Source organism: Lepidochelys kempii, chromosome 10, assembly GCF_965140285.1.
Source record: "Lepidochelys kempii isolate rLepKem1 chromosome 10, rLepKem1.hap1, whole genome shotgun sequence".
NCBI lineage: Eukaryota > Metazoa > Chordata > Testudines > Cheloniidae > Lepidochelys > Lepidochelys kempii.
Window position 1 is genome coordinate 69,271,303 of NC_136389.1, and position 17,789 is coordinate 69,289,091.

The following is a 17,789-nucleotide window of genomic DNA, read 5'->3' on the forward strand; positions in this document are numbered from 1 at the left end:
CCCCTTCTTCTCTCACAAGTTTGGAGCCAAATTTAGGAATAGGAATAGATGGCCAGGCTCCTCAGTCTACTCGTCCATACTTCCTCCAGCTATCCCCGTGAATCTCATATTGGAAGAATTGTGAGGCACAAACTTCAGTGCTCATTCTGCGATGCCAATGCACTGAACGTATCAGTTTGCATCCCTTTCAGACCAAATGACCAACAAGTGGAATATGGTTAGAGAAATTCCTCTCTATTAAAATGCCTCCAAAGAGGCAGTAACCTTTTATCTCCATATGGATATTTTTAGACAGTAATCCCTCTAGCTTTAAAGGACTTCAATGTGGCTTCTAGAGCAGGAGTGGGCAAACTACAGCCTGCGGGCCACTTCCGGCCAGTCAGACGTTTTTATTTGGCCCTCAAGCTCCCGCCAGGGAGTGGGGTCGGGGGCTTGCCCCACTCAGCCCGCCCGGCACCCCCCAGCCCCCGACTCACAATTCCCTTGATGAGCACCATCTTCTGGCACAGAGCCACACTGTGCAGGTGTGCCTTCACTGCGCTCTTTCCGGGATTGGAACCCCACCCCTACATGGCAGCCCCCCCCCCAAGCATCAGTGCGCCCAATCCCTTCCTGGTCTCCTACGCCCCCCCACCCCCAAAAGTCTTGAAACCACCCAGGGGCTGCACCCGTCCCAGCTAGGGTGCCACCTTGGTGTCACTGCCAGCAGGACCCCAAAGAATCCCTGATACCATCCCTGTAGAGCCCCTCTCCACACCACACCCCATGAACCCGCCCTCCCTCCACCTCGGTAACATCCCTTATAGAGCCCCCCCATGCTACACTCCATAGAGTCCCCCTCCCCCACCGGGCATTCATGGGCCGCCATACAATTTCCATACCAAATGCAGCCCTCAGGCCAAAAAGTTTGTCCACCCCTGTGCTAGAGTCTCAGAGGATAAGAATCTCATCCCCCTTACAGACAATTTAACTGGCTAATTTAGGATTCCCCCTGCATTATTACAATAGCAAACAATCGCAGTGAGGATCTGGGTCCCATTACGCTATGTGCTATATGAACATACTACAAACGTAGTCCCTGATCCCACATCGGAATCAGATAGTACAGTCCCCTGCGTCCGTACAGTATCATCAACTACAACTCTCCAAGAGCACAGTTCTGACCAACTAGGTTTTAAATTAAGAGTCATTTTTCCTGTTTGGATACTTGTAAGAACAAAAAAGAAAAATTCTTTGATTATTCTCCTGAATTTCTTCCCTTCTCAGAATGTACTCACCCATCTAGCACATGTAAACACCTTCTTTAGGAGCACTGTTTGTCACTATCACATTTCAGTCCTCGCCTTTCCTAGCTCATCTTGATCCGTACTTTCTTGGTGCTACAATGTGTTATCAATTACCCTACAATAAACACGCAGACAACTGTTCCATCCCCAGACCCCCCCCCCCAAATCTCCATGGGTATGAAACAACATAGAAATCAACCATTTTCCCTTTAGCCAAAAATAGATACAGTACTCAACTAACTCTAGGAAAATGAAGTGCAAAAGGGGAAGATGACCCTCTTTACCTCTAGGACTTGTTTTTGCCTATTTAATTAGACACTTCTATTATGCCCATTGCTACTATATCTGTAGCAGCTCTAATACCATTACATTAATGAGCCTTTGCATATAGTTATGTGCCTACATGATCAGCAACAAGCCCACTGCCCTCCCATGGTTTGGAAGACTGTAAAATACCACCACTGACCTGACAAAGTGAGTCAAGGGCTGAGTAAGTGTGTGTTTCTAGTCACACTTATCTCTTCCATACCTGCCATCTCAACCACTGAGAAGAAGTCACTAGTCATCTAAAACATAGGTGGAAAGTCCCCACTTTTCTCTGCAACTTCATACCTTTAAACTGCTGCAGGATCTAACTTAGACCAGGTTAAAAACTCAACACTACAGAAATCTCATGTCCTCTCTGTTTTCCCTAGTGACTCCTCACAAGATATTTGCTAGTCACATTTAGTGCTAACAGTACAGACTCCATGATGCACATGAGGGAGGCACAGGTACGCAAGGATGAGGCTGCGCTTGCCCTCACAGTAATGGAGAGAAGATGCAGCTGGGCAGATTGGATCCTGGTTTCAGAATCCCCTTCTGCTGGAAGGCACTTTCTGGCCAGGGACCAGGCTGATGTCCCAGATGTGAAGCCCAGCATAGTTTGGTTTGGGCCTTGGTTTTCTCCTCAGACTGTCACTGGCTTTCTGAGGAGTCTCGTCGTGTGTCGTGAACAGTAGGACAACTTCTTTGTATCACATTCACCGTCCTTCAGTGAAATCACTGCACATTTCTCCTCTTCGCATGGGATCAGGATGGAAGCTGCCTTTCACTACCTCTGGGCAGACAGCATCAATAGTTTAGGTCCATGGGATTGTGCATCCATGTCCCAGACTCACCCTCATTTATTTCATCTTTGGGTGCAGAAATGCGAGAAAGAGCTTACTCTCTCACTGTCTGTACATCGTACTTGCCAATGGTAGACCCAGAAATGCTCACAATGTGCAACAACCTCTCTGTGTCCAGGGATCACTAACAGTAGGGGCTAACTGGGAAAGTCAGAGCAATGTAATAATAATACTGAGCATTCATATCCTGGTGTCATGTACATACCAGAGGCTTACGCCATGTGATCTGATACAGGACAGTAAAAGTTGCTTCTGTGGAATTCTGTTGTGTCTGTTCCCAAACCTCAACAGGTGAAAAGGGTATTTTATAGGGATGAGGAAATGTACACTTAGAAGGGGGGAGAATATTAAAAATCGTAACTTTTCTAAACGGAACTTTCACCTGAAAAATCCCCTTGTTTCCCTGTGTGGCCCCTCTGCTCAACAGCTGGTGACCATGGAAGGATGTGGGATTTTCCTGCTGCCTGTGGTGAACCGTACTTTTAGAAGAAAAAATCAAACAAGCAGCTGACTGGCTTGCAGTTTGCTTCTCTTTCAAGCCTTGCATTGTTCTGTATAAAACAGTAATCTTGGAAAACAGAGTGTGGCTTAGGGACTGCCCAAATGGTTTGATAAATACTAGCTTGAGGCAAACACTTCTCTCCGTGGTTCTTTTAAAAAAAAAATAATTAATTCATTTACCTACACTATTTCATTACACTGATGTAGAAGTTACAACCTGCTGCTGAATTCAGCATGGCTCATGCTAGAGAAAGGGTGGTGTCTTACTGCGTAGATTAGGTGTGGTGCACTTTGGAATATATATGGCCACACTACTCAGAGAGGTTTCAGAGTAGCCGCCGTGTTAGTCTGTATTCGCAAAAAGAAAAGGAGGACTTGTGGCACCTTAGAGACTAACCAATTTATTTGAGCATGAGCTTTCATGAGCTACAGCTCACTTCATCGGATGAGCGAGATCAAGGGGCAATAAAATGGCTGCTGGAGCACTATAGCATGCCGTCTTACAAATGGATTGAAACTGATCTGACGGACTGAAAGGACTATACCTAATTTTAGTTTACGGTAGACTGCAGAATCAAACTACTTAACTTTAAAACTGAATTTCAAGAGTTTGTTTGTTGCTGTCTGTACTAACACTACAGTATGTAAATCTCACTAGTGGTGTCTTCTTTTAAAAAGAAAGACTCAAACTGCAGCATAAGAACATTTGACAAGGATTGTCACTTACTTTAGACTATTAGCAGTAGCATTAATTCTTTGTATTATCAGAGCTCCAAGGAACCCCAATCATGGACCAGGACCACACTGCGCTAATAGTCCCTGCCCCAAAGAGTTTATAATTTAAGTATACGACAAGAGACAGCAGATGGCTACAGACAGATGGGAATACAGGAAAACAATTAGACTAATCTTATACAAACTCTAGTTAAGATCCCAGAGACACCCTGAAAGATTGGGTTTTTTCTGAGATGCACATAAATGGTGTGTGCGCGTGTGACAGTACATGTCTAATGTGTACATGCAATTCCCAGCACTGCCCGTAAAAATCAGGCTGCTGAATGCATTTATGGCTGGAGAGATGTTTAACTGGCCATATGAAGGGTGAAGTACTGGCTCTCTATAACGCTACACAGAAACCGGGTTCACAACGTCTCGACACACTTGTTCCCATGCACTCCTCTTGTCTGCACCAGCTTGTAACTGGCACTAGACTCGGTGCCTTCGGCACCTTCCCATGCCCAGCATGGCCCCTACACCACGGGGTGAGGCAGGAGGGGCTGGCGTAGGGACAACTATTCAGATTTTATACCAGCATAAAATTTCCTTGGACTTGGGGAATCCTCAGCTGTCCATTGAGGGCAGATTTAAATCCCTTTACGCTGATCTAGTCGCTCAAAGGGACTTTTTCAGGGAGAGGATTTGACCCCAAATGTTTTCAGTTTTTGAAGGTTTTTTTCTCTATGCAAAGGAAGGTTCATCTAAAAAGCTGCACAAGTTTAAAACTGAATGAATATATTTAGAGTTGGATTTTCAAAAGTGCTCAACATTGATCTAACCTTGCTCCAGTCTGAACAGAGCTAAGCGCTTCTGAAGATCCACTCCTAAGCACTAAGTGAGTCTCTGGGATAATTGCTTCTTAAAAGGGAATGCTCTGTATTAAGTGCTATATGCAATGGGAGCGTGTATGCTATATTTTTATTAAACAAAGCACAAAGTTTTAGAGCTATGTGGATCTCAGCAGTTTGCCCAGGTTCTTCTCAACATTCTCTTGGTTTTGATCCATATGGATTTTCACAGTTGAGTTTTGCTTTGAGTTTCTGATTTGAATAAAGCAAATCTTTGCCAAAACCACATGACTCCAAAACCCCATGGAACCATGAATTTGGCACTCTTTTGAGATGGAAGCTGTAAATTGTGCCCAGGTTCACTTGAAACAGGGTCACAGGCTTTTCAGTTATGAAACACAGAAAAACTTCCAGCAAACAAGGTCAGAAGTTTGAGTTCCTAAGGAAGTGAAAACCATGTGAGTTTTGCCTTGTTTGGAGTTTTTGCACAGCTCTAGTATTTTTCTTTAGCCTGAGTATTCCTCAGATATACACATACTGCATGGCTAGACAAAAGGAACAAGCCTACACATTCTTTAAGTAATTCTGGTTTTCTACTTTACAAGTTTCAGTGAAAATGGGATTTAGCTCCATCTTGCTAGTTCTAATACAGCCTATGCCCTATTAACGAAGGTCACATCTCCGATTGGTGGTACTCAGCCTTGATGGCTTTACATGCCACAATTACAAGATAAAGATATGCATCTTTTAATTGAAAAGTAGAAAACCACAAAGTATGTTATAAATCACACACTAGCTAAGAGCAGCAAATGTCTTGTTAAAAAGCCACATGTGACTCTGAGCTGCCAAGCATTAAATCTTTTGCATATGTTTTTTCTTAACAGATCAAATGAAACTTTTAGAAAACACAGAAGTGTGGAAAATTATTTCAGGTTTCAAAATAGACACAGGCATAAAGAAAACACATATTTGTGAAGAAGATAAAAAGATCAGAGAGTAAGGAAGGAAAACAATGCAGAATCCACACCTGGGTAAGCCAGAGATGTGAAGGTACAGCTAAGTTAAGGAGGGGAGGGGGGCAGTGTCTACAAGCCAAACCTGAAGTCAAGTAAGTGGGGAGCAGATTCTAACACCACACATAAATGAATAAGCTCACCACCATCATTGCACAGCCAGCAAAACAATGGCAGCCTAATCTCACTGAATTGCCGTTATTCATAGATAAAGGCTAAACTGACCTAGGCTTTAATCAGGATTTTGAACTTCAGCTGAGCTCAGAAGGGAACCATAATACAAGGAAGCACACATCAGACATATCTGACCTGTCATAGAGTTTTCAGATGTACACAGTTGCTCTCTCAGCTTTTCCACATCGTCTGGATGAACCTGCTCATAGAGCGTGCTGCCAAACCACTCTGACTGTGGCTGGTTCAGCACTGGAGTAACGGAATCCGATACGTAGATGACTCTCCCGGTCTCAGCTGCAACTACAAACAGGAACCCATCTGCAGCCTCAAGGATAAGATGTTTCAGTTCCTTGCAAAGACAGGATTTAATTAGAAGGCCACCAAGAAGAGAGAATTAAAGAATACATCTATCACCCTCAACTCAACACTTTTTTGTGATTTGAATGGCTGGTCAAATAATAAGTGAACCACATTTTCAATGTGGTACTGATATAACAATGCATCCCATTTTGCAATGAAACAAAAATTGTTAATCTTAGTAACTACAACAACATCTTTTATCTGATGAGCTCAATGCAGTTTAGAAAAATTAACTAAGCCTCGTAACTCCCCTCTGAAGTGGGTATCATAAAGAAAGGCACAGACATGGGAAATGACATGCGAAAGATAATACAGCAATTCCATCCTTATTGAAATGTTCTATAGGATTTAACAGAGATTAAAATCAACAGGATTCTTTTGAAGTGTAATATGATCTTTTAGCTATTATTCAAATCTGTAAAATCTCATAAGGAATGATATTCTTTTAATAGTTTTTTTTTAAACTTTCCAATAGAAATCTATAGCAAAGACATAATAAAAAAAATTATTGAAAGATTATTAATCTCTATTAAATTCTGTAGAACTTTTCCACATAGGAAAGGAGGGTCACTACTGACGTTTTCCATTCCCTGAATCATTTGAATGCTAAGGGCCAGTTTCCAAACAGCCTCTTTTTATGCACAGATCTCAGTGTTCCTGTTAAAGAGCACCTACCTTTTTTGTGTGCATAATGCTCACTGTTGCATGCACAACCTGGGCCGTTAGTCACCCAACAGCTTGACCGGTGTGTGCAATTTGTTCTTTGCACGTATCAAAAAAAAAATGTGTAGCAATTTTGGTGGAAGCAATCAGTTGTGCAAAAATGGTTGATGAGGAGTGAAAAACATGGCCCTATCTTTTATTTCTGTTTACTCAGACTCCCTTCTTAACACCCACCCAAATCTGTTGCAACTGAAACATGTTTAGCAACAAACGAGATTTCTCAAGCCAGTCTTTTTCACTGTCCACTTTATTGTTTTGATTAAATATTTTAGTCTCTTAAATAAGGATCTCTGGGTGCTGCTGCTTCAAACTTTTGCGACTATTACCGTGGAGACAGGTGCCTAAACAATGCACGTCTGTGCTAGATCCTGCTGCCCACCCACTGTACATCTCACATTTAATATCACACATTGACCTACAATGGAGCCTTAGATAGCAAGATACAGTTTAGGGACATTCCAAGCTCCATTGTGGGTTGGAGTGCACAAAATTGAACAGAAGGTGGATGGTACTGGGTGATAAGGAAGAGATCTTAATCTGGTAAACTGATACCATTGCCTTAAAGAGCTGTAACTGCTATCAGAAATACTGCTAATAAATTACATGCTTCTGCTGACATGTATCTTATTTTTCACCACAGTGTCAGTGTATCCATTTCTGAAACACAACTAAAAACAGGATGATTTTGTTAAAATGGCCCACCTGCCTCTATATTAGCTGCAACTTCTGAAGGATTTATGACCCCATTTTAAATCCAATATTAACACAGTTGGAAATAGAAAAAAATGTGTGAGCCATTCTGTAAGTCTCAAAATAAAAAATTAAAAATGATACAATGAAAAGTGACTAGTCTGCCCTAGAGAAGAGTAACTAGGTGGGTGAGGTGATATATTTTATTGGACCAACTTCTGTTGCTGAGAGAGAGAGAGAGAGAGACAAGCTTTCAAGCTTACACAGAGGTAAGACGGGTTTCAGAGGAACAGCCGTGTTAGTCTGTATTCGCAAAAAGAAAAGGAGTACTTGTGGCACCTTAGAGACTAACCAATTTATTTGAGCATGAGCTTTCGTGAGCTACAGGTAAGACGACGAGTCAAGTGACAACATTTGCTGTCCCCCAGAAGCAAATTTTGAGAGATAAAAGTGTGACATTTCACTCCATATTCTTTATGAAAATATGCTTATGATAAGAAGACGACACAACTGAGATGTACCTTATGCAAGATGGATCTTGTAAGGTATCATTGGAAAGGTTATAATTTACAGAATGTGATTATCCAATGTGTATGCCTGTATCATTTCTGTATCTGAAGTTAGGAATTTTGACTATGTATCTGTATTTCAGTTATGCTACTTTGGGTCATGCCCACTGCTAACGCTTCAGGTGCAACAATGGAAAAGCCAGACAGGGCGGATGGCCCATCAGCGAGGACAATGGACTGTGAAAAGGCTTGGCTTTCCTGCGGGGCTCCATATTGCCACTGACTCATGGATGCTGTGATACTACAGGTTTCAGAGTAACAGCCGTGTTAGTCTGTATTCGCAAAAAGAAAAGGAGAACTTGTGGCACCTTAGAGACTAACCAATTTATTTGAGCATAAGCTTTCATGAGCTACAGGCATCCGATGAAGTGAGCTGTAGCTCACAAAAGCTCATGCTCAAATAAATTTGTTAGTCTCTAAGGTGCCACAAGTCCTCCTTTTCTTTTTGTGATACTACAGAGTTAGGTGGTCTTGTCACCTGATACTAAACATTACCTGGGAGTTCTTGTAAATTTCCACTGGAAGGGAGGGAGTGAGGGGGTCAAGTTTGGGAAACAAAGGATTCCCACCTTATGAAAATCCTATTTAAGGGTGGGGAGGAAAGCAAATGGGACTCCTCTCCACGGCCTGTCTGCCCAAGAAGAAAGACTGCTAAAGCCAATTGAAGGGAAGGCCAGGGTGGAGTCTAGACTGAGACAGGGGTCCAGTCTGAAAAGAAATATAACTGGAACTCTGAACCACAAACTTTGTAACCTGCCTAAAAGAACATTTAGGGTGAGAATTTACATTTTGTAACCTGTTTAAGTATATTGAGCTTAGCTTGCGTATTTTGCTTTACTTGGTCAGTAATCTGCTTTGTTCTGTTACCTCTTATATTCACTTAAAATTCACCTTTTGTAGTTAATAAACTTATTGCTTGTTTATAATATAACCCAGTTTATGTAATTTCTTACGGGGGGGGGGGAGAATATCTCCCTCCACATTGAGGGAGGGAGAGAATTGCATAAAACCTTTGGGTTTGTCCCCCTTAAAGGGAGTGGGCACCAGAGTGTTGGGGCAAGCCCTTAAGGCTGAATCTTTCCAGAGCAGATCTCTGTCTCTCTGTCCAGCTGGCTGTGGCCCTGCCTGTGTGCTTGCCTGGAAGAGGCTTGTGAACGTAACCCAGTAAGACCAGGTAAAGGGGACCCAGGCTGGCAGAACAGGCTGTCTCAGTGGCACCCCAGCACATCAGGTGACACCCCAAAGCGGCCAAACCCATCACAAAAAGTACACAGAGATATGAGCATTGCAAGCTCAGCAGCTGCTGGTATTTGTCTAACAGAAATATGCATTGCTTCAAGCCATTCTTTACATATGTAAGAACTTTACTGTTAAGAGCAAAAGTGCGTCAGTTACAGCCCTCTGGGTTCAAAAGTACCAGCAGGCATGAGGACTTTCCAGTGGATAAGACTGAACCTGGGCTCCCTTGAAATACCAGTTACATCTTCTTCCCTATAGCCAAAAGAAAACTAAAGAGGAGTTTCATAAGTTCAGATCCAAGCTCTCCAGTTCTGAGTTTTTACAGTTGGGGGCTAGCCATATAGTTCAGATCCAAATCTGAATTTTCTCTAAATCTGTCTGTGTTCACACCTGGGATTGTGTGCCTCTCATTAATGAAGCAAGGAAAACAATGTGAAGAACCTACTGACCTCTCTATCCCACCTCTCAAAATAATAGGATTATTTAGTCCGGAAGAAATAACATTTATGAAGCAACTACCTGTTCCGTTAGGAAAGAAGGCTTATATGCCCCGTCAGTAGATTTATTTCCAGTGCCCCTCATAGACTTCATGTGCGAAACAGCCATACGCAGAATTGTCAGCTTGTCAGGTTTACGGGCCAATGCACTGCAGGTGGGCACCATGTCCGACAGCTCAGTGATATACTGTGTCATCTTATTTCTCCTGCGTCTTTCAATTTCACTGTGATTCTCCCTAAACATTTAAAGAAAGATCAAGCCAACAGAAAAAGCAAAGACAAGATCAGTATAGGAATTTTCATTTGGTATTATAAATAAATAATAAATAATAATAATAATAATACTTTGCACTTGTGTAGCATCTTTCATCTAAGGTGATCAAAGCGCTTTACAGATGTAAGCATTATTATCCCCCATTTTACAGGTGGGAAAACTGAGGCACGTGATAGTTAAATATGACTTGCCCAAGGTCACACAGTGAGTCAGTGGCAGAGCAGAGAAAAGAATCCAGATTTCTGAACTGCCAGTTCCTGGCTCTAACCCCCTAGAAATTCTACCTCAGTTGGTTTAGAGCACCAGACAGAAAAAGGAACGTGAGGTGCTGAGGGCTGTCAACTCCGGGGGAAGTCCCACCTTTCAAGAGATGTTCTGTACCTCATAGCATAAGGGCCTTAGTGAGGTGTTCCTTGTATTAATATAGATCCTGATCCAGCTCCTGATTAAATCAATGGGAGCCCCTCAATGGACTTCAGGTTCACAGTAAGCAACAGCTCTGACTAAAATTTTGTAATGGTGATATAGACCGCAATCTTGTAATCCTATGCAGCAGATCTCAACCTCTATGCTGCCGCCCGCTCCTAAGACCTCAGTAAGGTTATGTATGGATGCAGGGATCAGACTGCAAGATTGGGACCATATTTTGTATAACAAGTAAATACAATATCTAAACCAAATATTAAAGGTAAAGTAGGTCCTGACTTGCCAGACACTGAACAGGTAATTATATAAAAGAGAAAATAACTATGACAATAGTCAACCCTAATACAGTGCTTATTATCTTCAATGAGACTTACACAGATACCTAGAGCATCTTCACAATAACCCTGTTTCACAGAGGTTAAATAACTTGACTATAGCTACAAAGGAAGTCTGAGGAAGCCAAAGAAAGCTAGAGCTGGGATTAGAACTCCGGAGTTCCTGAATACTAATACTGTGCTCAAAAAACATTCAAAAGAAAACATTATCAGAAGCTTTGGTTTTACTTTGTCTTCCATGAGTGACAACATTTATAATTATAAAAGGCCACATCTTAAAGTTTTTACTCAGTCAAAACTATCATTAAAGTTCTTCGGAATTTTACCGGATAAATAGTTGAGTTAAAAATTGTGTAAAGACTTCAGGATTTAGGGTGTGATTTTCAAAGATGTCTAACAGAGTTAGATGTATAATTTCCATTCTTTGAAAACCCCAGCCTTAGCCTACAGACATTAATTTTCATGGCAAAACACTGTACTCAGTCCACCTATCAAATTAGGAAAAACAAGTATCCAGTAAATTATTTTTTTTCCCTCCACTTCACACTTCCCCATACCCTACAACAAAGAGGATCACTGACTCATTTAAATTTTATTTCCAAAGTTCTCAGCACATAACAATAAATATATTACTGATTTGGCCAGTTGCATTTCAGGGTTTTTCAATTACCAGCTGTCAATGCTGTATATAAATTAGGATCTGTGGGCCAGATCCTAAGCTAGTGCAAATCAAATAGCTTTATCTAAGTCAATGGAGTTGAACCAATTTACATCAGCTGAGGAACTAACCTACCGAACCCAGAAAATTACACTGCATCATAGAGGTGCATTTCTTTATTTTCTGACATGGCACCAGCATACTGTACCTGTAAAGCAGTAGCTACCTACAAGCATGCCCAGGACAGGTGTTTGCTACTTCAGATGTCAAAGCAGCTTCTTCCACTGATTTCAATGAGCTGTGTATGGAGTTTTCTTGAGGGATAACTGATTGATCCAACAAGATGTGAAATTGCAGATTACCACATGGAGAATCCAGTAATGTTGACAGGTACAACATGCAGTATTGGAAGAGATTAATTTATTCTGATTTAGCATAACTCAGGGCTGAATAATAAAGGAGTGACTCGTGGAAGTGGACTAAGCAAAGATCAGAATACTTTTCACCCACTTTTCACAACTAAGCTTTTTTTTAAATTTAGGGTCGGGATCCCAGTTGCAATATGTATCTCTTTGAAATACTCTAGCAAATAAGCAAGATCATAGAACACCTAGAAGAGTAGGAGTGCATTGGCTTGTGTTGCTTTAGAAGATGCATCATATGTGCAGGGTATCATATGTAGATATTACATGTTGGAGTCACTGTAACAGAATCAACACATTTTAGAGTTCTGTCTCCACATTCACAATTCCCACTGATATCAATAAGGACCTTATAAGTCAAGCTACGTTTCAGTCACGGGTATTTTTAGGAAAAGTCATGGACAGGTCACAGGCAGTAAACAAAAATTGACAGCCCGGGACCTGTCCATGACTTGTACTATATACCCCTAAACAAAACTTGGGCCGGGGAGCTGCAGGTGCTCTGGCGGGTTGGCCCAGGACCCCCGCTGGTGCTGTGGGGGAGGCGGGCGGCAGCACACGGCCTGGGATGCCTGCTGGTTTGGGGGGCGGAGGGGGAGTGGACTGCAGCGCGCAGCCCAGGACCCCTGTTGGTGCTGGAGGGAGGGTTGGCGGGGCTCGCAGACTCCCTACCGGCTCCACATGTCCCTGCAGCTCCTAGAGGGAGGGGTGGCTAGGGGGGCTCTGCACGCTGCTCCCACCACAAGTGCCAGCTCCACAGCTCCCATTGGCCGGGAACCACAGCCAATGGGAGCTTCAGGGGCAGCACCTGCGGGCGCTGGCAGTGCGCAGAGCCCTCTGGTCCCTCTGCCTAGGTGCTGCAGGGACATGCTGGTGGTAGCTGGAGACCCCTCCCTCCCCCCACCCCGGTAAGCGCTGCCCCATACCTCCACCTCCTGCCCCAACCACGTCCCACACACCCAAACTGCTGCTGCTGGCCTGAGCCACAGGCCACTGCAGAAGTCACGAAAGTCACGGAATCCATGAGTTCCATGACAGGCACGCAGCCTTACTTAGGAGTAAAGTATCAATGAGTAAACAATTCAAACAAGCGTATTGCAATGTCAGCCCTTAATGGTTCAACAAATTACAACCTCTCTCTTTTGTTAAGGTTACCATATACTTTGTTTATCACATTCTTCCTAATGAAGGACCTGTTTCAGATTCTCAACTGTCTGTGAGTGACATGGCGTAGCCATGTTGATCCCAGGATAATAGAGAGAGATTAGATATGAGAGCTCTGTGTAAACTCGAAAGCTTGTCTCTCTGACCAACAGAAGTTGGTCCAATAAAAGATATTACCTCACCCACCTTGTGTCTCTAATATCCTGGGACCGACATTGCTACAACCACACTGCATAGTTAAAAACAATCCCATACAGAGTAACCGACGGACAACAGGACCATTGCTGCATGAAAACAGTGACAAAATCCAACATTCCATGTTATTTATTATTTTAAAACTTTAAAATTATTACATTAATCCATAGGTCAGTAAAGGGTCTGCCAAAGAAATAAATCTGACACTGACCTGGAACTCACTAAAGTTGAGCTTAGTAGATAACAAGAGGGACCACAGATCCTGGCAACTTCATGAACAAGTTTAGAAGATGGGAGTCCTGGATTTAGAATTCCTAACTGGTTTTTAAAGAATGTTTTTGAGGGTATTAAAATCTGGCCATAAGGGGCTGATCCAAAGTCCCCAAAGTCAATAGTAGGTGGGAAGTCTCCTATTGACTTTAATGGGCTTTGGATCAGGCTCTAGATAAGTGAACCTTACCGATTTGTGATCAGTCGGAATGTTATCATATAAAATAAAAGAGGCAAAACGTATGTGATTTTCCTTGTTCCTACCTGGCCATCCTCCCTGAATCAGCAGTACTTTGATATTCTTCCCACCTGGAAACAAAATAACCAGCTCTCTAAGCTAAGGCACACAGACTGAGAACTTTTGGATACGACTATCCCCCTTCTTTTCTCTCAGCAGAGGATCTCTACAGAACACGCCTACCTTGCAAATTTTTCCTTATCACCAGAGATTTGATTATCATCATACCTGTAAACAAAATACGGTAAGTAAATTCAAAAGGCTTATGCAAAACTAAAAAGTCAATACAAAGCAGAAGGTGAAGACAACACTTGCAATTGCAAACTACTACAAATTACACCGAGAAGCATGATATTATGGGAATGACGGAACGGAAAGGAAAAGGGGACTCTGGTGAAACTTTCTGAATGACCAGGAACCAGTTGTTAAAAACTCTCTTTGTGTATTAATATGAAAAAGGTCAAAATATGACCCACTGGTTTCACTTAAAATATTAGAGCCTTTTTGTATATTGCTTGAGGAAGTTGTACAAAGTGCTATTAGTCTGTTACTAATAGTAACCCATGAAATATTCCTGGCTGCATAGCTGTAGTAGGGACATCTTCAGCAGGCTGCATCCACTAGCTATGGCACTCAGTAGAGGGCAGTGATGACATATAAATTGTGGAAAGACAGAGACATCCAAACACAGTTCATTATTTTATGGACACCTTTGTAAAAAGGTTTAATACAGACACTGTACACTCCACCAAATATTCTTTATGAGATTCTGGGCCAGATCATCAGCTGGCGTAAGTCAGTATATCTCCACTCAAGTCAATGGCGATCTGCCTCTCTGTATTAGAAATAACATACTGTGTTTGGTGCAAGTGTCTGTCTTTCACAAGGCATAGGTATCACCAATGACGTCTTCTGGATTGAATGTCAGACCTACTTCCTTGTGCATAGATCTCAGAAGGCTAAATATTATTACACCTGAGCCGATACTAACCTCCCTAGAGCGTGTATAATTTGTTGCATTCTAGTCGTTGCAGCCTACAGAGGACAGAAGCCTAAAACCTACTATACAAGCAGGAGTATTCATGGGTTACCACCGTGATTAATCAATCATACATAAATAGGAATCTTTTCTGTTTATTGCCTGAGCAATTTAAAAGTGCAAATCTTCTTTTCAGTTACTCCTATTCAAAGATTATTATATAAAAAGAGAATATTTCACTAATAAAATGTTGTTAATATGCTACAATGCTCTGTACACTTGCAAAGTTAACTTTCCACATAGACCCAAATATGTACATGCCAAAAAAAAAAAGAGTTGTAAGAAAGAAAAATAACAGTTTAAAGTGGGTTGCATAAGATATCCTCCCAACTCCCACAGCCCTTTTAATTTTCTAGGCAAATGAAGGCGTTAACACATGTGTCAGTGCATATCTATGTGCTTTCTATTCTGTTCCAGATGTAGCAAAGTTGCCTTCCACATCTGGTGCCCTTCTCATGCCCTCCAATAAAGTGGAATTCTGCTTTTGCATCAGAAGCAATAGCAAAAAAGTGTAGTGTCTTTCTCCACAGAGGTGGTGGTTAATGATCATGTGTGTAGCTATGACCCCTTGCTAAGGTCACTAGAAACTTCCCCTGCCTCCCAAAATCTGGTTATACTCATGAGTTATACACACAGGGCCAGCTTTTCAGTTGGTGTAAATGCACCAGTTTTATGTACAGTGCCTATTTTTGTTTTTTTTAAAAAAAGATCTGGACAGATAAACTGAGGGTTGTATAGAGAAATAAAGCAAAACTGTATAGACGCCTACTAGGTGTGAGAGTTCTTAAAACAAGTATAGAGTTATGCTCAAGAGTCAAATACAGACAATAAAACTTCTTATTTTCTCTTATATGAAAGGACTGAAATATGGTCAATCAGGTAGCAGGAATTTATAATAAATCACATCATGTTAAGTATTATAAATTAAATTAGACTAAATATTTTGAGTGACATCCCAATGCAGCTGAAGTCAATGGGAGTTTCACTTCTGTCTTAAATGGAGCTAGGACTTCATCCTTTTTGTAGTGTTCTCCAAATAGCAGTCAGGGGCATGCAACATTACTTATAAATGTTACCTTTTTTCTCTCTCTCTTTTCTAAATATATATTCATCATTTGGAATCAGTATTTCCTAATGCGGACACGAAATAAAACAATATCTAAAAGAAGATCCTACTGTTGGAAATAAATCAAAATACCTGGTCCCAATTAATGTTTATTTTTTGAAAAGTTGAGACAAATAAACGAAAAACTATGGGTTGTGAAGAACTCAATAATAGCGCTAAATGCTTTTCTGAAAATAAAGAGCATTAGTTCTCAAGAAAAGCCATTTGATTTTCTATATTATAATTGCTGCTTTACCACGATAAGTACAAAGGCTCCACAGCTTATTTACTAGTGTCTTTAATCCTTTAAAGCTTTCATGGGAAGTACAGTATAAATAACAATCTTTTCTTTCTTTTTTTTTGAAAACTTAAAGGGTCACCATTAACTTGCTTTTTTTTTTTTAAAGTGAGTTAAAAGTACTTGTAGGTAATAAATTTTCTCATGAGCCCTCCAGTGAGTTTTTTTCAGTCTTACAGTCACATTTCCTTTTTCAGGGAGTCATATTTAAATCCTCAAAATAGAGCTCAAGTAGGACTGAACTGGTGCGTTTTGCCTTAAGCCTTTCATCCTGTAGTCGCCATTCACGCCAATAATCTCAGGATCAGGCCCTTATTTTGTACTGACTACAGGATAAAATGCTACTTCCTCTATTTTACTTTGCCTTCTGGGATGTGGTCATGCCCTGAAAACATAAAGGAAAAGGATCAGCTCAATGGAGAGTGCCTGTGTCTCTAAATAGCATATGCTATTAGATGGAGACAAAGTAATATGTTGCACTTTCCCTCAAAAGAGTACAGAGTTAAGGTGCTAGAGCACTAAGAACAATTAATCACCAAATTCTGTCTTCAGATACCTGAGCACCTGAATTTAACATTAGATAAGAATTTGGCTCCAACAAAAATAAAAACAGGACCCCCACAGGGTCAAATTTTCAAAGGCTCTGGCAATGGGTGGTGTCATGCAAAGTGCATATGTAACACTATGCCTACAAAACCCTACATTTTCGCATGTGAACAGACATCTGCATGCACAAATCAGCTCAATATAATAATATTTTACTTCTGTAGCTGCTGCCAGAGGCACTTAAAGTCTGTGAAGTTCTTTAACACTCACATTTTTAAAATACCACTCAAAAAGGTGGATTGGGATATCCTTTCTGAGAACAGCACTAGCTAAACAGAGCTACTGTTGACCTTACTAGGTAAGTCATGACATGGTTTTAGAACTTGGTTCTAACACAATATCACTGTCAATATTAGGCAGGAAAACCATTCTAGAACCCTATTAATGACAACTGTGATTAAACATGGCTGTTATCATGGTTCCAACTGCAATGTGAGTAATAGTGGTGGGCTTCTGAGTACACACGGTGTGTCCCATATTTTTCTAATGGGAAACTGCAAACAATGTAACCAAAAGTGAAATGAAAGGTGAAGGATGGCAATGTCACTTAACTTTTGTTTTAACTTTATTGAAATATTATGTTACTCCTCAAGACACACACAATATTTAAAGGAAGATCTGGCAGAATATTTGAATCATCAATTAAAAAATCTGAACTATCATAAGCAATATAAAACTCATTCAACCAATAGGAAACTTATTTTCAGTGGCAGAAAGACAAATTCAGCAACCAAGAATAATGAGAGCTTATCTCTCAAAGTTGGAATATTGTAAGTAAAAGTCACAAATGTCCTTATCTGAAATTGTTTCTGTGATATATGTAACGTTTCATATGATGATGCAAAATGCATTCTGAGTGTCGTGAGCCGACAACTACAGTAAGCAGATTCATCTGCAAAAATTTGCTCATCAAAGAGTTCCTGCAGGGCTTGACACTCTGTGGGCTGAGATCTAGTGGATATCAACCTAGTTA

General features: G+C 41.2%; 1 protein-coding gene across 4 annotated transcripts in view; it reads right to left on the minus strand.

The window, feature by feature from the left end:
• ARNT2 (aryl hydrocarbon receptor nuclear translocator 2) overlaps positions 1-17,789 on the minus strand; it is a 132,920-nt gene that overhangs the window by 75,544 nt on the left and 39,587 nt on the right. For all 4 annotated transcript variants that reach the window (XM_073304107.2, XM_073304108.2, XM_073304110.1 and 1 more), the window contains exons 4-5: positions 9,809-10,022; positions 5,844-6,057 (exon numbers count right to left, since the gene is read on the minus strand). In XM_073304107.2, the coding sequence (XP_073160208.1) occupies positions 5,844-6,057; positions 9,809-10,022 (428 nt within the window). The remainder of the gene's footprint in view (positions 1-5,843; positions 6,058-9,808; positions 10,023-17,789) is intronic.